This window comes from Haemorhous mexicanus, chromosome 2, assembly GCF_027477595.1.
Source record: "Haemorhous mexicanus isolate bHaeMex1 chromosome 2, bHaeMex1.pri, whole genome shotgun sequence".
Lineage (NCBI taxonomy): Eukaryota > Metazoa > Chordata > Aves > Passeriformes > Fringillidae > Haemorhous > Haemorhous mexicanus.
In genome coordinates, this window is record NC_082342.1 from 16,302,595 (window position 1) to 16,326,064 (window position 23,470).

Here is a 23,470-nt window from a genome sequence, read left to right on the forward strand (position 1 = left end):
AGTACATATTTTTGCCATCATTGTGGAAAAACATGTAGTTTTGGTTGCAGCTCAAAAAAAATCCCAACCTTCTCTTTCTATTTAGATTATGTTACTGTTTCTCCATTCTTACACGAGATGATCTTATGACAGCTATATCACAGCACCTCCTAGTAAGCCTAACATGGAGCAAGCTCCATCCTCCTACTGCCCATGTCCCCCCTCTGCTCCTGAGTGTAGCTATAAATCATGTTCAGAAACAAAAAATGAACTCTGTTCCATGTTTGGCAGGATTCAACCTATAGATCTAAAGTGGGGGACTTTGTTCAGATGCCTCCACTTTAGGGCTGGTACCAAGATCCTAGTGTTGTCCACGGAAATACAGCTCCACTCAAGTGACTAAAGACAAGCATCTTCACACTAAAATCCCACTCCAAAAGTGATGACTTGTAGATAACATAGCTGGGTCACTACTCCTTTCTATAACCTCTCTTTGATGAAGCAATTTGAGGGATAAATCAGTACTGGGCTCTTTATTTACACCACAATAACTTGCGGCACAGTTTCTTGTACGTCTCCGTCGTGTGCAGGTATTAACCAATGGCTCTGACCCAGCCTGTTTCACATCTACAGCATCTGCCCATTCAGATTGCTGACCATTCTACTTCTGCCTACACATTTAGACTTTATCTTTCAGTTTTAAAGAAACACCCTCTTGAAAGAAAATGAATTAATCAAATTGGGGGAAAAAAAGGGCAAACAGCAAAATCACAGAAATACCTGAGAATTATACATTTCATAGAAGTCTACTAAATTGCATTTTGCATTCTGAGTTTGGACCAAGTGGAATGTCATAAGCAGATATGCCATGTATGGTGGACTTTGTGTCAGTCCTCACTAGGATATGCTTGGTAGTAAAAAATAAAAGTTAGGAAATTGGTGCCAATGTCACATGGTTAAAAAAAGAAGAAATGTGAGAAAGAAAAAAAGTTCTTTGATTACTGCTGTCTTTTCTCATTACTCATGTAGAGATATCCCTATTTATCAGCAAAGGAAGGAAAAATATATAATGACATTTTCATGGGAAGGGGAAAAAATACAACCCCTATTTGATTCTTAACTGTTTGGCTAAGCTTAGAGTTACAAAATATGTTTACATTAAGAACCTGAGGTTTGTTTGAATGTTTACTTTATAAAAGTTCTGAGTTGAGAAGCTTGCAGAGTGAATTGCATGATACTGTCAATGTAAATTACAGGTTTTGTTTGCCACAGCCCGGTGCAATGAGCAGCTGGCCAAGAGCCAAACAAAAGGGCATAATTTAAAACACTCAATCAGTTATATTCTGAGACATTTTGTTTAGTGTTTAATAAGCCCTTCAGGGATGGAGAAATTACTAAAGCACATTGTCCTGACTTGAGCTTAAAGTCCTCTCTTGTCACCACATTTCTGGGAATTTGACATTAATGCAGTAGATGAACCTAAGCCCACATATATATATATACACACATAGACATATATACGCACTCATATTTTTGCACATATGTATATTAGGATACATTTTATTTTACAGATTTGCACATCTGATGTTCTTTATTGCTTTCCACCTTTCAAGTGAGACATCCGTAGCCAGTGAAATTTCCACACCCATTTATATATTCACTCATCTACTCTCTCTGCACAATTTCTTGTTTCATATGTTAAGAGAAGACACAACCAAATGCATCACACACAAAGCATTATGAATGGAGAGTGAAGGGTGTTCAGGAACCGTTCTCTACTCTACCTTGCATTATGGAAAAAGAAAGCCTCTCTTAACATAAAAACAGGGTAACTCCAAAACTAAAAGTACATCAAAAAGCTTGATTCTTTTATTGATAAAGAGATTATGACACTTCAACCAGAAATTTCTAAGTCCAAAAGTTTAGAAAATTCTACTGAGCTTTTAGATGCAAAATAAAGGCAATGAAATGGTTGACTTTTGTTTCTGAGGATTCAGCAGCATGCATGAAAAAGAAGGGAAAAATATTATGTTGAAATCAAATGTATTTCTGATTAGAAGTCAAAATGAGACATTATTACAGAACAAATTACTCTGTCCATGCTTACCCTACATTTTGCCTCTTACACTTCTGTTAAGCATCCTATGCTAAGAGTCCTGATACTATGCTAGAACAAGTGTACTAATATGCTTTACAAATCTTTTTATTCTCTGCTTCCAAGTCACTATGAAAGAGCAATGGCTGTTGCTGGTGCCCTAAATACACATAAATCAATTGGAAGGAAGCAAAGAGAAAGAGGTCTGTAATGCCTATTCCCAGGCAGGGAGGAATCAATCAAATATGTAAAATTCCTGTCCTGGTGACCACAATCTCAAGTGCATTTAGGTTTCAATTATGGTCATCTATTTACATTGTTGAAATATTTATAGCATTAGTATACAGGTATTTTTGCACACTTTAATTTCTCCACATTAATAAGCTAACATCCTAGGAGTTTACATCTTTTAAAAACATACAAACATTCTGCATAAAAGGAAATGGTATAAAACAACAGAGGACATTCTAGACTTTAAAGCCTAAATATTTACATAGGATCTCTACTCTACTCACATTGCATCCTCCTCTTAGAATATTTACAAACTTCAAATTATAATTTGCAATAAACCCCAAAGCATTAGAATTGTTGTCTCTTTAGTTTATTCAGAGAGCTCTCCAGAGTAGGCAATTCCTAATCATCTCTAGGCAAAATTTCATCACAGAGAACAATCTACAACTGCATCAGCACTGGATGGGGAAGTAAACAAGAACACTGATCCCCAAGACCCATAGAAGAAACTCATCCCAGTACAGTAAACCAACATAGCTTATTTTTGAGACTGAAAAAACAACTTCAGTGACACTGGATAAAAGGATTAAAAGAACTTTTAAGAAGTTCAAATCTACTCCTATTAGAAGTTGCAGCTAAGAGAACATCTCATCTTCCCAGCATTAAAAAAAGCAGACTGACCCCCACCATGATATCCAAATCCAACTAAACTTGCAACTATACTCAAAACAGTTCATATCCACTGCTGTGCACCAGCACAGGTCAGACACTCAGAAGTAAGAGCTACACATCTGCACAAAGCTTTTTTCAAATATCCAAAGCTATACTTTAAGAAGGTGATAGTTCAGTAATAACTAGAGTGACTTTTTACAGGGCAACTAATTGCCAATACTCCTGGTAAGAACAGGATCCTAAAGAAGGTTTATCACTTTTTTAGGAAAAGACAAGATATTGGTGGATCTTATCTAAAGACAGGTGGCATAAAAGCATAGATTTCAACCTTCAGTCAGGGAGGGATGACAGCAGTGTCTGTCTCTCCTCCAGCATTTGCTATATGGTGACTGAAGTAAAATGGAGCAGTGGAACTTCTGTTCAACTCAAGAAAAAGAGAGGGAAAAAGGATTAATTCACTGCTAGCATTTCACAAGAAATAACGATGTGTGCACATGTGTTCCATATCCAGCAAGCAGTCTACACATGTCCCTTTGAAATCTGCCCTTCTACTGGATGGCTGCCACTCATGGCACACACATAGGCAACAACCCTGCTGCTTTAAAAAGCTGTACAAACCATTTGGCATTTCCCACACCATAAAGATGTCACACCTTGAGACTAGAGTTACGTGGTGGAGTACAATGACATAAGGCCATGCGCTGATTCCCTTCTGATACCTGACAGTGGGTCACAGTGTGTATGTTTTAGAGCTTTTTGCTTCAGTACATTGGCTTTCTCAAGCATGATCAGTCCTCATAGCATTTTTGCTAGTGTGATGGCCAATCCAAGGAAAAACTCAAATCAGCTGAAGTGTTTATAATACAAAATGTAGTTCTCTCCTTAACCATTAGTTGCTCAGAAACCAAAACATGACCAGAGCAGCAGAAGGACAAACCTCTTTAAATGCACTCTTCAAACTGATGCATGATTAGGAGGCAGGGCCTCAGAAAGGATACATGTCCTTGTCCCTTCTGACCTGCATCACTGTGGTCCACACATGTGCAGGATTCTGCTTGTATGGAAGTGATTCCACCAAAGTCAATTTACTAAACTTATAAGCCAACAATCAAACAAAATAACCCAAACAAATTACAGGGCAATTGAACGCATTTGCATGTAAGTAAAATAAGACATACAGAAACTATCAAGTAGAAAATACTTAATAATTTTCCTAAAACTTCTTTAAAAATGTCTCCTCTTTCTTGCCAAACAAGCAGTACATTAGTAATTTTTGTTGCACAGGTTCCTCTCTCTACATAATTGGAAATTATTTTCTTCCTTTTTAACACCAACGATTTCTGTGAATTTCAGATGCATTTTCCTGACTTTTGGAAGGAAACCTATTTATGTTATTCTGGTTGTCAGCTAACATGGCTGACAACCAGAATAACATAAATAGGTTTCCTTCCAAAACATTTGTTTTAATTCATTTTGCTGACAGTATTTGTTATGTTATTTATTCTGATAAGAGATATTAGCTCAGGTTTCTCAAGTTTTCAGAGTGTTACTTGTTAACACAATACTAAATATGGAGGCTGTTTTCATTGTTTTGGCTTTGTTTTGGGTTTGTTTTTTTTTTAGCTGGAGTTGGCTTTTTATCTATTTTTAGAAGTTTAGAAGCATACTTTCTGAATTTAAATAAGACTGGTAAGGCATCTGCCCTTCACTCCCCAGAATAGGCTACAATTGCTAGCATAATGCAATCAACTTACCAGTATTTATAATCTCACGTAAGACTTAGCATCTCAAAATTAAACCATTAGACCATAAAATCCCAGAGCCAGAAGAGGTCAGAAAGGAGAATGAACAAAATTAAAAAGTCATCTAGTCAATTTTCCTTTTCCATGCAAGGACTAAGATCCCCATGGAGTAAGAGCCATAACAAGACCAATCAGTTGCCAAGTTACAGTTCTCCAAAGGACTCACCATTCTTCAGAAAACAGGCCACATTTCTGAAGGCAAATGTGGTGGGAGACATTCTCCCAGGGTTTTGATAAATCATTTTTCAATAGAAAGAAAACAGACTGATTTCCTCCTAAGCATTTCTGAGAATATATTATTTGGATTCTAGAGTTTTCAGGTTCAGGCCAAAAAGCATTCCTAAACACACATTTTACACATCATCAGAAGCTCCACAAGACTAGGTTCGACCCTGACCTTCCCAACAATACTCTCCCTTGAAATGAATTATTCAACTCAGGGCACAAAATTAACTGAGGAAACAGAAAGAACTACCTGCATTATCTCCCCATCACTTACAGTTTGAGATTCTGAATTTTGCTTACAATTGTGCACAGACATATGCATGGGAAGAAACCCTTCTCAGAGTAAAGTCAGCAGGTTACCTCAGCATGTACTGCACACTGGAAACACTATTTTGGATGATGCCTGTGTCCAGGACAGCTATTCCATTCATTAAGCAGCACATCTTATGTTGCATTAAGCCATAAACATTCTGGCTAACTCATTATGGTAAAAATAAAAAAAAAAAAAAGGCACAAAACTGAGTATTAAAATAAAGGAGGTTTTCAATTCTTACTCTTTAAAATGAGAACATGAATGAAGATTGGTTAGTTTATTCGCACCCAGGTTTCCCCCCTATTCCCCGGCTGAGGCTCTGAACCTCTCATATCACCTTCCACTCCCTCAGAGAGCAGAGAAATTATGAAGGCACTGTAAGATGAAGACCACGTATAGAAAACCAGAATAAATGGAGCATAAATTTTTGTCTTTAAATAAATCAGTCCCTCAGAAGTTAGGTGTACCAATTATGTGGCTAACGTTAGGGCAACAAATTTTTCCTTGCCTTCCTATTGCCATATGCCTGTCATTTTTTTCCTACATTTTCCACTCACTGTTTCAAACATATGTTGCCACTTATATGCCAAGAAAGGAATCTCTGAATTACCTCCTTCAAGTATGATGGAATGGCAGACTGAATGGAGCCAGAGAGAGCACCATTAGCAGTTGTTCACACTTGTTTTCTCTTAACTTCCTCTTCTCCAAAGTTTATTCTTCCTATTCAAAGGGACATAGAACTATAAAGCCATCTATGACTCATGCTGCAAAATATATAGCTACAGCCATGTACTGGAGAAGCAATTTTTTACCTTTTTTTTTTAAGGCCACCTTAAAGAAACTTCTTCTCCTTTCAGTTTTCAGATGGAAGCTTCCTTTGTGAATCACTTACCCAAGCATCAACACTGGTGATCCAACAGTCTTTTCATGTGAACTCACTGCTCAGTTTACCAGTGGTTTGCAGTCTCTATCCCTGCAACTCCTGCTTCCCAGGGTCAGCTTGGTCACACAATTGACAATTCCAGAGTAGTGCACCTCAAATAACATCTACAACACTACACATGCCCTTGTTTTTGTTATCAAGAGAAGACCATGAAAAGCTAAAAGCACACACAAAATTCTTTAGAAAGGTGGGCAGAAAAAAAGAATAAAAGATTAATGGAGGGGGAAAAAATGGATGCATCCACTAAAAGTGAAGTGAGTGAGTTTAATGGTACCAAGGTACCATTAAACAGAAGTAATTAGTCCATCAAGAAATAAATTTTTTTAACAGGTTTAAAATAACCAAGTGTTTCCAACGGGAGTCACTCAATGACAAACAGCATAAAAGTAGATATGTTGGCCAGCTTCAAGAGAAGTTTCATAGAATAAAAAGTGTTACTAAACTAAATAGAATCAAAGTAAAACTTCATTATTTTCCTTTCATCAGCACTCTTGCACTGATCATCAGCATCACAATCACTATGGGACAATACTTGATCTTTTTCTGGTTTTGTTTTTCATTCCTTTGGTTGGTTGATTTCAGGTTCTTGGGTTGTTTTTCTCCTCATTTGGTTAGGGTTTTTTGATTGTTCATTTGGTTTTAATGTGAGGAGATGCAGACAGAGGTTTCAAAATGAAAAAAAAGAACCAATGTCAGAAAATTACCTAAACTGCATAATCAGAGACTACAGAACTATCTTTTACCCCCATTTCAACTCTCAAGAGTATAATGAAACCAACAGAGATGCACACCCTGAAACCTGCTATTTTCTTAAGTTTGCAAAGCCACTGTTAGTTACTAAAAGACATGGGTTTATGCTAAGAATGGGAACTATCCAGCACGTCTTACTTTTATTTTTGTTATTGAATGACTCTTCTTGGACATGCTAGGTTATTCTACCTGTTTTTTAAGCCTAATTTTCACCCCAGAGTTTGATGTTTGTTACTTCCAAGGTATCCTATGAAACTGACTGCAATTAATGTAGACTTATGCTTTTCCTTACATTTCTGAGTAGTATTCAGGAATAATTCACAGAGGCCAAAAAGCAGAAAGGCCATGTGGCAAGCTCCACTGTCAAAAAGAGAAGTTCTACAGGCTGATGCTTCCCTACCAAAACCTGCAGGGTGTTTGTGGTGGTGGTTTCCTTAAGACATTAGTCACATGTATATTTAGCTCCCCAAATAATAATCCCCAAGTAATCCTTTGTCTCAATGTCTGCTCTACCACTGGTATAAATATCACTGGGAGACTGAAACAGAAAGATGCCTACATGAATAACTGTCAGGGAGAAAATGTCACACAGGCTCATCCCCCCACCCAACCCTCTCCTCTCTACTTTTCTAAACAGAACTGCTAATAAGTAAAAGAGCAAGTTGGTAGGATGTTAAACATCACCTATTGCCCATCCAGTGGATAACAGCTGAAACTTTCATTCATCAAAAATTTGCACAATAGCTTTATTAAGTCTACCGAGTGCTCCACACTCTATCCTGGGTATGCATTTCAAAAAAACCCATAAAGAATTACACTGTGACTGGACAAAAATACAAGGAAGTTTTAAATTCTGCTGTATATACCTTGCTTTTCATTTGAGGATCTTCAGTACTATACACAACTCTGTCCCAGTGGGGTTCTTGAAGGACTAAGGAGAGTATTTTGAGACCAACACTTCTAAAATCAGTATCTTGTTTCAAGATTTTTATGGGAGCACTGTCCATCTGAAACTGATGTGGTGAAGAACTGGGGGGATTCTGTGAAATGACCAAATCCAATTTTTTATTTCTAAGGATATGTTGGGACAGGCACAATAACAAAAAGAACTTGTCAAGTAGTTCCCACTCTTCAAGAAATATACCTCAAAAGTAAAGTCAATACTGATGGATTACTCATACTGGAGCCTAATTTAGTCTGGGAGCAGCACAAGAGGGAAGAGAGGAACAAAACCCATGGCCTTGGGTTCAGTCAGCATTTTCCCTGAAGAACATCTTCCAGCCTAAAAGGTACACATACCCAAAGGCTGACTAGCAGTTTTAATTTGAAAGTTCAGTACAATTTTACCCTGAAGCCACATATAAAAACTGCATTAAGACAACACAGGAAATCACATGTAGATCATCATAACATAAACCTCAGATTTTTTAACGTAGAGGTTTTGTTTGGTTTTTGCTTTTGTTTTTTTAATGTGGTCTCATTTCCCTCAGAGTAAGAACTTACCTGTTTATTTAATTTGGTTTATGAAATCCAGGTTCATTAAACACTAGACAGAGATCACAAAAAATACCACGACAATCAATAAAAGACCAAACTTTGGTATCGCTTCATGTAGCTTGAGAATTAAAAGCTCTGTATTATGCCTTTCACAAAAAAAGTTCTTATTAAAAACCAGATCAGTTCTGAACTGGACCAATTAAAATCACCAGGCATATTTTGCACATATGGTCCTTAACAAGTGAATAACTCTAAAAAGTACTTAAATTAGCTTAGAAAGACAAATTTAATATTCCATTACAAAAAAAAATATTTCTGGTATTTTTAAGTGGATCATTTTCCAATAAATTAAAACCACAGACTGGGTGGAAATTGGTCTACCTCCTTTGAATTCATTAACAACAGGAATTATACCACATGAAAGTTCTGCAAATCAGTCAATAAATATATCCATAAAACTCTTCTGGTTCTTTCTGTTTGTTTCAATACATTTAAGTGCATTTACAGAAAGATGATGAACTCATTAAATCAATTAAAAATCTTATTTTCTTTAGCTACACCCTTCCCAAGTGAATCTTATCCCCAGGCTATTATTTCACTTCATAGCTGCTGATAGGATGGTTAGGAAATGGTTAAGTCTGCAAGATTATGTCTTCCATATGCAACTACCATTCAGCATCCCACCCTAAGGGTACAATCAACCAATAAAGGCTTTGTTCTGATTATGTAATGCATGTATTTGATATCCCACTTGAGAATTCTGTTGGATGTAAAGACAGCTATAGCCTAGTGACTTTGCAAATAAAATGATGTAATCTCTCTTTGCAAGTAACAAAACCTCTGAGCATGCTCACTGTGAACTATAGAATTCAGATGCCCCAGTACTTTTCAGTCTGAACCACTCAGCTGCTCGATAGTTGTGTCCCCCTTCATGGTTTGCTTGCTCTGCAGCACTTACAAACTTTCTCACTCCAAGAAGAGAATCACACTTTTCTTCCCAACTAGTCACACAAAAAAACACACAAAACAACCCAACTTCATTTGAATTTACAGGGTCTAAAAAAAATGGAATAAAATTCTCTCCCAAACTGCATCTACGAAAAAGAAGGAAAAAATGTTTTCTTTAAGCAACTTTATAAAATGCATATGCCCAAAAGGCAGCAGCCAAAAGAATACCTAAGAGATCTGTGCAATTCCTAAGAGAGAAATAACATGTGGAATTCCAGCTTGTACCAATACACCCATAGCTTCAGAGCTGTGAAAGTGTTTAACTCAGGATTTGCATTCAAATATTGCACATGAACACATTCCTGGTACATTCATTGCTCATCAAAATGGAAACAGTAATAGCCTATAAATGTCATAAAACCATGCACACAAACATACACTTTAAAAGGACTGTCACCTGATCGGGTTTTAGATATAGCAGCTTTCATAGTTCAGGTCAATGAAGAAGTGGTTTTTAAAAGAGAAGAAAAGTTTAGTGAAAGTAAAATATTCAAATATTCACCAGAAAAATGACACAACAAAACAAAAAGGTTCTATTATAAAATTGCTGTCACTTAAGAAATTACTATGAGAGAGACAGAACAGTGTCAGGGTCAGAAGAATGAAGACATTAAAAGAAAAAAAATCAAACCTGAAACTCTACCAGAAAACAAAGTGAACATTTTTCTTCATTATGAAAGATATGACCATTTTCTCTGTCCTCAATGCCATGCAATTGACAGTAACAAGTTGGCCCTATTTGAAACACAAGATTTCTAAGATAATTCCATGCAGAAATGCAATACCCAGGCATTCTCCTTTCTAAACTGAGATTAATGTCAAAGTGAAAAGCAATTGTGATTCTTCCTGATCCTGGACCTCTTCCCCTTCCCACTGACCTCCCTCTGGGAACAAAAGTGCAATCGATGAGCCTCCCTGCATTCCAGTGAAAATGCTAAAAATACCTCTAACCATTCCTTCCCAGTCACTCCACTGGACATTGGCATCTTCACACGGCCCTCCCTCCACCTTCCAAAAATCTACTAATGGATTTTCTTCTTCCAACATGACAAAGACAATCTGAAACCTCACCTGACCAACGTTAGCCTCTTTTATTTGTTTTGGCTCCTAGATGCATATAAAAACCAGAGAGAGGAACAGAATAGTATAAGAAGAGAAAAAAACCTTGTTAATAGCTGGTGCAATAGTTAAAGAAAAAAAAATCCCAAACAAACAACTTCACAAAGTGATTTGGTCTCTCTGTTATACTGCAGTTATGAAAAGAAACAAATTCTTGTACTTGCAAAAAGATTCACAAACATGATTCCCCATTTCTTTTGGTATTACCTATGTTAATGCTATTCCCTGAAGTCCGTAGGAATCCACTACCAAAAAAGGGCAGCTTTGCTGCTTTTGCTAAGTCCCTAAAATAGAGAAAAAGCTTCTAAGAAAGCCAATATCGTAGCAAAAGTAATGAGTTTGACTAAATGACCCAAATTCCATATCAATACATGTGGAATGTAGACCAGGACATAATTTAAAGCTAAGGTATCACAAACAGCCCTCAGTCATTCTAAATATTACCTAGCTGAAAGAAATCAAAATCCATTGGAACCATTGTTCACTGAAGTTCAAACATGCCCAGAACTGCTTTGTATAAAAGTGCATACACTTGTCAGAGTGATTCCCAACAGATCTGGAGATGCTTCAGAATTCCCTCCAACTCAGACCCTACTTCCCCACGAGCAAAGTCATGATCAGGGTTTCCACAAGCCCCCGAGCTATGTGTGTTTCTGCTCCAGGGATACCTATGCCTACCACAACTGCTCCAAGAACTGCAACCATCTGTCACACAGACTGCTGAGAAAAATATACTTAGCAACATTGCTGGGCATGACTTGCTTTGATTTACATACACACAGATAGCTAAAAGTTAAGGCTCCACTTAGGTTCCCAAGTCCCAAGGTCAAAGCAATTTTATAGCTCTCAAAGTGTTTATTCTTGTCAAGCTCTGTATAACCTTATGTCACTCTGGACACATCTTGGGCTTCTAGCAAAATAACTCGTCCTGTTTTGGTAGTGCTGGATTCATGTATGCTGTTACTCAGCAGCATTATCAAGGACTGATTTGTTTGAGAATAGCCTCTGCCCATCTACTATGGAGATTTGAAATAAAAACAAGTAAAATCAGAAAAACAGAGTAAAAGAGAAAAGAACTAACAAACTTCATGTGCTCCAAACCTGAATCAAACTAAAAGGTCATGCACAACTGGATCTGGGTTAAACCAGTACAATATACATTAGAAATTAAAAAATATACTTGTTCTTTTGCAGTTTTCTAGTTCTAGGCCTCTGTCTATTATAAATGGAATCAAGACATTTCTGTATCATTTTAAAAGCTAAACACAAAAAGGCTGCATAAGTACTATCATAAGTACTGCATTAAAATAACCAGAACCACTTTTCTCCTCTGTCCTTGCTACTGGCTAGAGTTATGCACAAATATTTACCTATTATATAGTTCTGTATATACTGGAGAGGGGGCAGAGGGTAAATAACCCAAAGATCTACAAATTGTGTTTAAACCTTTATTCTGTAGAGTCACCTTTTGAATCCATTTAAGAAATTAGCTTAATTTTTTCTTGAGTAATAGCACAGTCTGCTTATAAGATAAATTATTAGCAATTATCAAATGTACTATGTGATTTCATAGCAGAATATGCCACCACAGATTTCACTTACAAAAAACTGTATCACTACAACAACCCAATATATTGCTCTCTTTAATCAATTCTATGCAGCTCATCCTGACTACACTCTTTATAAGTGCGATTTGTATGGACTGTAAGTATTTTTCATCTAATTAATATTAATCTTCATATTAGAAGCTCCTGAGTTCACTGGCCAGAGCACATAGAAGACAGAAATTGTGCTCAGTCAAAATTCTTTCAACCAAGTTATTCAGGGGAAACAATGTTAAAAGGTACAGAAGCTTCTTCCTTACAACTAAAAATATGTAGCTGAACAAAACAGGTTAAAAATAAAGTACTCAACAACTGAAAAAACTCCACAAAATAAAGCAGACTATAAAGCAGTGGGAAAGGTTGCAAGGAAGAGTGTTTAAAGAGCATAAGATTTTAGGGGCTAAAAGACAATTTTGCCTTTCCTTCAGGTGCTGAAAGAGAATTTCCTTAAACCACTTGTTTTGTGCTTTAGTTCAGTTTTCAATCATGAAGCAAACTGTAGGCTACTCAAGCATTTAGTTCATCTCCTAGAAGACTTTCTTAGTAATAGTCCACCCTGTTGACATAACACCTGGAGACATGAGATCAATAAAAGTGTTCCCAGATAATGACACAACTTCAATATTGCCAAGTTGAAAGTAATGGCTCTTAAGGTTGATATGCCTCATGCCAGCTGCTGTAAAGAAGCCAAATTAATACCCTTTTGTATTTGTTATCCTTCCTCACCCCAGGGTTTTGTAAAATTTTTGTTGCAGACTCTGGAGCTGTTGAGTGTCTGAGTCTGCTAAATACATTTCCCCAAGCCCAAGAGACTCCTTGAACAGTACCTGCTGTGGGCAAGACTAACACAAAGAGCTACATGTGACTATACCCTAGGAGGTCAAGAAATTCTGTAAATACTTTTCCAGACCAGAGAACTGAACCACACAACTAAGTCACATTTCTAAACTATGAATCCATCAGATAGCTCAGCAATTCTGAATCCCAAAGGGATCAAAGTTTTATGAGCTACATTACATCCCTAGGAATCCACAATCTAAAACAGCCCGTATAGGATGCATTTGCCTCTGTGTTATTTCAACACATATTCCTTGAATAGGCACCAAAATCACCAATATCTTGAAGCACTGTGCTTTAAACAGGAACTAACATATAGCTACTGATATTACAGAGAATAAGAAAAACCTTTCTGAATGTATTTCTTACCAGGAATCCTAAGGGGGGGAGGGTTTATCAAGGCAGAAAACACATCTGTTATTACACAGATTTTGTAACATAGATGCAGCATCTTAAGACCCAAAGAAGGACCTCGAGGCCCAAGAGCATGTTTGTGTTTTACTCTGCCAGTGCAGGCAGCCCAATAAAAAAATACTTTCTCTCCTTGCAAATTTTACCTTCTTTAGCATCCATACCGATTCTTCTACAGCCTTACTCCCTTTCAAAAAAGCTCTTTAACAGCTCTGTTTTCACTGTGTTAATCAGGAGGCAAGAGAAGCCTGTTCAACAGAATTATTACAATGACAGGTAGGCTTCACGATACATTTTAATTCTGGATTCTCTCTACTTAACCACTGTTGTCATCTTATTGCAAAGCTTCCATTCCTTCTCAGTGATTTCTCATGTGCAGCTCCTCACAGCACTGAGTCCTTCTTCACAGCACAGCCAACAAACTCCAACTCTCTTGTCAACCAGCTAACCCACTCATTGGTAGTGCTCGTCTTCTTATTGGACACAGCTGTGGCCTATTAAGGGCAGGCCTGTTCCTAATCTTTGGTGATTAGTACAGCTGCAACTCCTCAGGTATGAGACTACCTTCTGCACTATCTTACATTCTATCCCTCCACAAACCACCAAAAAAGAAAATAAAGCACAACAGCTTTGTACTCCACTTTGCATAAAATCAATGGCAGCAACGAGCCTTCTTCCAGTTCTGATGCCACATTCGAGCCCACATTCACCTATGTGCCTGACAGGCTTGTGCTCCTAAAGTAGCCAATGGCCTCAGGAGGGGCTCCTGTAAACCTGCAACCCCCAAGAAATGCACTGAATGCCAAATCCCTTCTACCTGTGTACTAGGCTTTGCTCTCCAAGCCATTGTTGGAATGCCTCACCCAGCAGCAAGTGCAGGAACAAGAGATGTGAAGGGAAAAGCATAAGGGAAGACATGGTGCATGATATGGAGGAGCTGAAAGAGCCTGCAGTAACTTGATCTACTTTTTCACTTCACATCATCAAAGCTTTGAAAGATACATCATCCTCCACTGGCACCACGTTCAATTCATGGCAGTGTGAAAAGCTGAGTCAGCAAACCTGCACAGTTTTTATCCAAACAAGAATTATACTGCTCTGAAAAGGAGTTGATCACTTTGAATAAAATGACTGAACTCACAGTTTACATTAATGCATTAAAAAAAGAGACAGGGAGTCATGTGGAGTCAAACCTGAAGCTCAAATGTTTCAGCCATACCACTTCCCTGAAGTTCTGCAAAAAGAATCTTGCTTTGACTGAATTCAAAGGAAATGGATAAAGAAAAATAGTACAGTGTCATTTTTTTCTGCAGTCTAATGAGTAAAGACAGGCATTTTAAATATGTTCTACTTTCAAGCATGTTTACAGACATGAAACTGAGCACCTTCCAAGGTCCTAAGTCTTCAAAGGATTACAACTCACTTTTGCTATTGCATTAATACTGAAATGGCTGTCGTGCCTCCAGAAATAGCCCAACTAGACAAGGATACTTGTGGGTGGGGGTGGGCTGATAAAAAAATCTCACTACAGAACCCACTACAAACAAAACAAGCCTCCAATCCCAAACTTCTTAAAATACACTCTTGTACAGACCTTTCATGAACTAAAGGACATTATCTCATTTTATCACAGAGAAAAGATTACTTGGCCATATGCGTTTATATAGAGTGGGGGAAGGCATACAAATTAAATTCTACCCATCCTTGTTTATGATAAACTCTGCCATGCAAAAGATTGTCTTTTTCATAAAAAATTACCTTGGTCCCATATAGAAAATGAAACCATCTCACAAGCAGATATGAAGCACTTGCAAGTTCTCCTTAGAAGCCATTAATAGTTGAGAGGTGCAGTCATCAACTTCCCAATACAGCACCCAACATAAAGGGATCTAATTATCCTTAATATTTGGCTAGGAATTTTATTTGTATCTGCAAAAAAAAAAAAAAAAAAAGGGGGGGAGAGAAATGGAATCTGTAAACAATAGGAGAGTTTGAAAAAATATTTTTCCCTGCTGCCAAAAAAAATTAAAACCACAGAGTAATGAAGATATGAATCTCTTTCCACCCATGGTCCATAGTAAAAGACACATGAATCTGAAGAATGTTACCTTTAGAACTTTCCCCTGCTTCTGCCCCTTGCCTTCCACATGCATTTATCCATTGTCAGTACATTTCAGACTGTAAATAAGCCATAATAACCTCTGTATTTCTCTTAGCAATATTCAGAAATTAGTCTATACATTAGGATATGAAACTTTAAAACACTTTACAGATAAAATCTAAGAGATCATCAAACATAATGCTAGGAGAAATAATAAAGATAAATTGGAAAAGTTTTGAAGGATGCTAATAATCTAAGAAATAATCAGAGTGAATCTTCTTCCACTGAGTAATGTCCAAACTCCCACAGATTTCAGAAACAAGGCTGAGCACACAGTGGAGAAAAATCCTTAAAGTCACATGAGTTATTAAAACATTAAATATAAGCTCCCATTTATGCAACACAATAAAATTCAACTTGTCAATTCTGCATATGTTTCAATTCTCCAGGTATCACATGCAAAACTTAAGCAGAACACCTCCAAAAAAGCAAACAGTTCTAAGTAATGTAAAATACTAATAAAAGCTTTGACAGTATTTGTACCTCAGTAGATGTTTATTTTTGGAATGTGAAAGTAACTCAAAGATTTAGACCCCAGAGAGAATTTCAGAAGCCCCAAGCTTCAACAATATCTACATGAAGTAAATGTGACCAAGAGCCTGATTCAGCCAAACATTTCAATATATCATTAAAATCAGACTTCTGCTGAAGTCCTTTCCTTTTTCAACAAAAACACACAGGGCTATGTTTTAAGTGCTTTCTTGAACTGAGGCCCAAGTTCTAATTTCCTTTATTTATCTTAGATACAAAATGGCCAAAGGAAGGGGTCAAATGCTGCAATAGATAGGTTATGGGTTTAAGGACACTGGAACTGCTGCTATGAAATGCCATGGGAAGAAAAAGAGAAGTTTAATGATGGAAGTAATGGGAGGAATTCAGATAGTTTAAGATAAAGTCTAAACAACTGCCTCAAAGTCTTCTAGCTTATTTGTCCTATCTTCTCCTTGCCTCATTATCTTACATCTTCCCAGCTTCTATTTTTCTAAAGTAAAATCCTGAAAGATTTTGTGGGCACAAAGAACAATACAAAATGATAAGCAGCAACTAGAAAAAAGTCACTGCAAGCAGCTGCAGAGAGCAGCCCTGCATTGACAGGAGATGCACCAATGATTTAATTAGATTTTCTTTTGGTCTCCAATTTCTACAAATCAACAATCTACAAATAAACTTCTGCTGTCACAATACTTGCAAATGCACCAATTCTATGCAAAACTATGTGTAGTAACTAAGGAAACAGAATTAATTTTCAAGGAGCAAGAGAGAATGAGACAGGCATAGCTGCCTGCCCAAAGGTGTTTTTTCTTTTCCTCTTCAGTGTAGTTCACCAGTGCCAGGATTCCACCTACAGATACTGAAAGAAACTGTAAAAATTGAGTAAAGGAAGGCTCCTTTGCAACTCAATTCATTGGCTCAGATAAAAATGAACTTTTCAAGTTACAGTAGTCCAGAACTTGGAATTTTTAATTAAATATCCAAGCCCTTAACAGGGCTTGGGTAGCACTGTACAATGTCCTTTAAGTCATAACAATATAAAAGAAGGAAGTCAGGTCATTATACACTCAGCTGATGCTCTTTGATAAAGCTGGTTTGCAGAAGGTCACAGATGTGCACTTTTGTATTGCAGAGAGGAATTAACTAAGAAATGAGGAGTTTGTATTTTGGCCATCCCCAGATGTAAACACAGACTTATAAACAGAAGGACTTGCATTCTCTACTCCCTGTTCCCAGACTACCAATAAACTTATCACCAGCACTATCTGAACTGTGCTCCTTGGAACTCCAAAATAGAACTAGATTGTGAAGATGAATTTTTGATTACCAGCTTTTGAGAAGTCCTCTTCTTCAAAGCTGCTTATGGCCTAAACCAACTGTTTCATGTGGTGGAACAAAAATGCAGGCAATTTTCATATAGACTACAGAAACAGGGTGTGTGCAGGTGAAGGGAAAGTTGCAAAAAACAAAGCAATTGCAAGGGGAAGGGAAGAAAAAAAAACAAACCCAGGACAGAAACAGTAGTTTTCACCTCTAAGGATTTATACATTTATGCTTACATAGATACATGCAAAAAAGGATGCATTCACATTTAACTCCTACCTACCTTGCACTGAATAACTTCCCTGACTCCTCCTGCAAATCAGAAGCCGATACAGCAGTACCTCCACAGCCTGCTCTTAGACAGCACCTTGCACCTTCAGTTGTCCTGCCATTTTAAACAGAGTCCCAGCAGAAAGGCTGAGTTTGTAGCTGAAGATATTTCCCATACCAAGGTCACCTAGATGAGCTTGTATTTCAAATGATCCATATTGGCATAATGCTTTTGATAAAAACTAGAAAAAACTGTTAGCCTCCAAAAACATTAGCCAAGGAGCTGAATAGGCCAATATCAGCTAAAGGACAGGTTATTTTGCTTCTGTTTGGATTTGATTATTAACTTTCCCTAGAACAGCAAATGAAATATTATCCTGGTCTGTCCACTTGTGTATTCAAAATATGTTTTCTATCTCCAAAACCATTTGGGAAGGGTTAGTATTAAATAGTTTGAAAGTCTTCTGACAAGGTACCCAAATCTGAACTTTCTCAGAAACTTACAAAGAGGACACAGCACGATCACCCATGCAAATAAGCAGCAGAGTTCTGAGGAAGTCTTTACTCAGCAACCATGCAAGGAGTTGCCTGGAATTTGTCAACTAAAGAATAAGTACCTTTTTCAGGCTACACTCAGGGTAAATATATGCAAGATAGCTAGAAGATGTCTGTCTTGTTAATGAAATGCAAACATCTTAATCACCATTTGTCTTCATACCTACAGACAACACCCCCAAATAAGTAACTTGCCTTATTGTCAGCATTATGTTCAATATGACAAAACACACTAAAGGCAGGCAGAGCTACAGCTTAAGCTACAGAGATGAAGACTAAAATTCAAATGCTCCAAATAAATTAATTGTGGATGCACCTACTACTTCAATAGTGTAGAAAGCCTTTCAATGGTCTAATTTACCCACCAACAAAAAAGGAGGAGTTTGTTTCACTGACTCCTGTTATCCCTTCTGTCATCAGTGTTGATGCGGGGTGTACACTAAAGAATGGGGAACACAAGAGATACATTTTAAGTTCTTCAATCTAATCCTATTTTTTGGCTTTCTGCCTCTTTCCTAAATATTAAAACAAACAACTCATTTCTTCAAGACCTTCTTTCTAAAAATAGCTGGTTGGACTGCTTAATTGTGTTAGCTGAAACACAAACATATGAAAAAGGAAAGGAGTTTGTAGAGAAAACATTGGAGAAAAAAAAAAAAAAAATCAGATTTCATCTGGCCTTCCCATCATCACTTAAGAGAATTGTTTTGTAGTTACATCATCAGGAAATAAAATACTATCCTCCAAGGACCCCGACTCTTTACAGAAAGAAAAAAAAAAGGAAGGCTCAAAGTTCATATCCCCCCTCAGAGGAGTTCAGCTAAAGTTGCATTTTTTGTCATAATAAAATTAAAAGAAAAAAAACGAACCAACAGAAAAAGCTCCCTTAGAACAACTAATTAAACAAGATGACTTGGAATTTAGATTTTCCGTTCTCGAGCTCTAGGCTGCGGGACTAAGTGGAAAACATTGTACCTAATCAGTAACAACTTAAAACGACTTTATTATCAGTGCTAGAGAGGAACTGCCCTAACCCAAACCTTCCGCACATTCTTCTTGGCCCTGAGCTGGAGGACAAACGCAAAGTTTCACACAGCGCGGGGCTGGTCGGAGCCAGCACCCACTTGCCGAGCTGCCAAGGGCCAGCCCGGCTGCCCAGGGCCGAGCCCGGCTGCCCAGAGGTGGCCCAGCCGGGCCGAATTGCCCACAGGTGGCCGAAATGCCCACAGGCGGCCGAAATGCCCACAGGCGGCCGAGCCGAGCTGCCCACAGGTGGCCCAGAGGTGGCAGGGCCGAATTGCCCAGAGATGGCCGAGCCGAGTTGCCCACAGGCGGCAGAGTTGCCCAGAGTGGCCGAGCCCAGCTGCCCAGCGGTGGCCGAGTTGCCCAGAGTGGCCGAGCCCAGCTGCCCAGCGGTGGCCGAGTTGCCCAGAGTGGCCGAGCCCAGCTGCCCAGCGGTGGCCGGTCCGGGCTCGCAGCGGCGGCCGCTCTGCCCGAGCAGCGGCCGCACCGGAGCGCACCGGGCAGCGCGGCGGGGCTGCACCGCGCCTTATATGGCAAGGCGCTGACGTAATGGTGCATAGGCTCGGGCCGCCCGCGCGCCCATCCCTCATTGTTCCGCGGGAGCGCTGGAATAGCGCTGGAATGCTCGCAGCAGCCCCGATGCCACCGCGCAGCGCCCGCGCCCCGCAGCACCGGCTCACCCGGGATTGCTATAGCCCACCAGCGCAAGGTAAGGCAGAGGGTGGGAAGCAAGCTTCTTCTGGAAAGCACTGGCGCTTCTGGCTTTTTCCTGCTGAGATACCTTTTTAAAAAAAAAAAAAAGTCACTTCCAAAAAAAAAAAAAAAATTAAAGAAAAAAAGAAAAGAGGGGTGAGGAACTGAGAAACAATGAAATACCCCAGAACAGCACCAAGAGATCTAGAAGATGTCTGGTGAATCATATAAGGGTGACTATTTCAAGCGTTAAAAACTGTCTTTAAAACAATTCCTGCAGAGGCAACAGATGAGGAATTAATGTAACATTAAAGAAGGAGAGAGTTATGAATTACACACGCTTTCCAAATGGTCGGATAAAATCATGACTGCATTTAAAGCAGTGGAAGGAGTCCAACAGTATTGTAATATATTAGGTAGAGCTACTGCCTTTCTTTCTGCTGCATTTACATGCATATGCTATATATTAGTAGACATGTACACGCACATGTCTCTAAGCATTTACTATACTTTTGAACAACTTCTACTGTAGTTTTCAGGATGATGTATAAATTTCCACATAGCACAGTCTTATTGTAAAGTAATGTATGTCTGAAGGAAAGAATTGCAACTAGTTTTATTACTAACAAACTTTTCAACTCATACACACTGCTTCCCTCTTCTGTGTCTTGCGTGCAAGTGTCAAATCACAAGCGGGCAGAACTGTCAGATTTTTATGAAAAAAACTTTTAATCCTAGTCAAACACATGATGAGTGTGAGGATCAGAAAGCACACTGCTCTCTTCAAGGCTTATTCTGCAACATGTTCAACAGTATCGCAGCTATTAACTCCAGAAAACAAGGAATGATAAACAGCTCTGAAGAGGCACAAAGCACCTCGGAAGATAAGACTTCAGTGTGTTTATAATTCACACCTGACTGTCCTCTCCGTTAATTAAGGGCCAAACCCTGTCAAATCTCTGTTCATAGGAACAACTGCAATTAAGTCAATTGTACTGTCCTAGTTACAAATTAGAACTACTGAGCACTGCTCTTCTGAGTCCAATGTGCAATTTAAAATGTTAGAAAAGTTGAACCTTAAGACCTTGAATTTTGAACTCTTCTTATAGGTAAAACATATTTTTGTGGTATGTTCTTCTTTTCCTTAGTTGAAAAATAAATCAAATTTTAGGAGAGAAGTAAGGGTTCTTTTTCCATTTATTTGATGTTTTAAATCCTGCAGAATCCTTGTTCAATTACATATTTAGGAAAAATCAAAGCTGGTACTAACAGATGCATTGTTGTAGTATCATGCATACACAGATTTAGAGGATGAGCCAAACTATTTTGTGTAAAATTTTTCATAACTTTTTTTTTGGCTTTAAACATAGAGAAAATATGAAGCAGTTATTTTCAACATGCTTCTAAAAATGTAAATATAAAGAGACATTTCATTTCAAATATAATTCAGGTATTTGTGTATTATTAACCTGGCAATTAGATAAAAGTCACATTCATGTTTCCAATATGTTCTTTTTTGTAACAAGCAAAGTTTATACCTCTGTTGAGACAATCAGGGAAGAGGGCACTGTATAGTGTATATATAGAATGAAAAGAATCCTGGCAACCAGAACAAATGTAATTTCACAGTACAAAAACAGTACCCCATATCAGTATCCTGAGCCCCTTGAAAAGTTTTCAGCTCACTATTCTGTCATATGTGCAGAGTCCTTGCAGTTTAAAAGTGATTACTTAGTTTTCTAAATATCCAGTGTCAAGTTATAAAGTAGAAAACTTAGCTATCTTGTGAACAGATGTGTTAGGAACCAAAGTTAAGTGACAGTCTTCAAAAAGAGTATCGGAGTAGAAAGGATGAGCTGAAGAAAAGACTACAATATGGCAAAGAAAAAATATTAACAGGAATGCTACGCTTGCAATAAATGTGATAGAAGCACTAAGTAGAAAAAAGGAAAAAGTCTCCCCATAGGTAAGAGACAATTTAAATCCAAATCCTACAAAGAAGTGTGATTTCTATCACTGATTACTGCTCCAGCAGTATCTAAAGTACCATCTGTACCCTGAATACTGCTAGCCTAAAACAAATAATAACATCTATCAAAAGCCAGAACTCTACTTCTCATAGTCTCTCTTCCTCAGATTAAAAAGAAAACATTCTTCACTTAATACTTACAGAACCAATTTTGCTCTTATTTATACTGGTAAAACTCCAAAACAATTAGATGGAGGTATAATGATTAAACTGTCTCACTGCTGTTCCCCCCTCCCACCTCTCTATTACATTCCTTTTTAGATCAGATTTTCTAACATGTTTTGGGTATTAATTGATTGGTATTCCTAGTTTTAAGTGATTAAAATGCTAGCTTCTATTAAAAGTAAAAGGACGCTGTGAAATAAAAGAATCATCATGTAACTCAGCCCTAAACAATTGTATTTCTTCATCTAAATTTTTTATAGCAATTTTCACAACATCCAATGTGAAAACATTTTAAGAACAAATATATCCTCCAGAAATGAAAGTCAACTTCCTATCAAGCTGCACTGACCCTTTGTTCCTTTCCCGTCACTTCCCTTTCCTCCACTGACACACATCTGCTGACAGCAGAATTTTTAGAGATTTGATCCAGAAGACGAGGGATAGTTTCCATTCCCCATCAGTAGTAGTAATTTCTTGATTTGTGCTGAGCAACAGAATTTTCATAGTATTTACCCAACACTATGATGAATTACCAATTTTGCGCTTGTCATGGCATTAAAAAAAAAAAAAAAAGAAAGCCTGGTTTTACTCCTGGTGAGTTTCTCCCCCTGTGGCAGATCTTAAAAAACTGCTACTTTTGTTCAGGAGAAATTCTTTACCACATGTAAACATGGCATGGGCAACTGAGCTACTACAGCTCCTCTGGACCTTTCCTATGAGCAGCTGTTCTCAAATCCTGGGTGTGGTACTACCTGAATAAAGTTCATTAAAAAAGCAATTAAAATATCTAAGTCAGAGAATCCTAAGGACTTTACAATGTAGGAAGACATATCTTTAGAAACCATTGTATATAACTCTTATAACTGTAGTGCTGTCTCATTAATAGTTTCCCTCAACACTTTATCTTGTCACCAAGTTGATTTGAACTTGGAAACTGTGTCTTAGTAGTAATTTTTAAATTCTTAGGGTTTTTGTTTCATGCTGAACAGATTCTGCCACAGCACCCTTAGGGTTTAGGTTGAGGTTCTTGATGTAGTTGAAAGCTAGGTTAGTTCAACCATTCACTAAAATGTATTACTCAGCTCCAAGAAGGTAAAAATCACTGCTGAAAAATTCTAAATATAGTGCCTAGTCTTGTGATTTAAGTGAAGTAATGGACACTTTGACTCTTAACACCTCTCAGTACATTATGCTGATTTTGAGGTTTGCTGTGTTTTCTGTCAGCAAGACAAAAATCACTTTGCCTGCATGTCCAGTGCACCATGATGTTCCT

At 37.9% G+C, this 23,470-nt stretch overlaps 2 protein-coding genes across 4 annotated transcripts in view; one reads left to right on the forward strand and one right to left on the reverse strand.

The window, feature by feature from the left end:
* The window catches only part of CMSS1 (cms1 ribosomal small subunit homolog), a 221,776-nt gene that overhangs the window by 164,138 nt on the left and 34,168 nt on the right, over nucleotides 1-23,470 (reverse strand). The window contains exon 1 of one of the 2 annotated variants that reach the window (XM_059874103.1): nucleotides 15,245-15,287. The exons of the other annotated variant lie outside the window; for it this stretch is intronic. Coding sequence (XP_059730086.1) covers nucleotides 15,245-15,272 — 28 coding nt within the window. The 5' untranslated portion in view covers nucleotides 15,273-15,287. Of the gene's footprint in view, nucleotides 1-15,244; nucleotides 15,288-23,470 lie in introns of those variants that run through there. 2 annotated transcript variants of the gene reach the window in all.
* The window catches only part of FILIP1L (filamin A interacting protein 1 like), a 63,112-nt gene that overhangs the window by 23,765 nt on the left and 15,877 nt on the right, over nucleotides 1-23,470 (forward strand). The window contains exon 1 of one of the 2 annotated variants that reach the window (XM_059874067.1): nucleotides 19,851-20,019. The exons of the other annotated variant lie outside the window; for it this stretch is intronic. The gene's annotated coding sequence lies outside the window, so the exon portion shown is untranslated. Of the gene's footprint in view, nucleotides 1-19,850; nucleotides 20,020-23,470 lie in introns of those variants that run through there. 2 annotated transcript variants of the gene reach the window in all.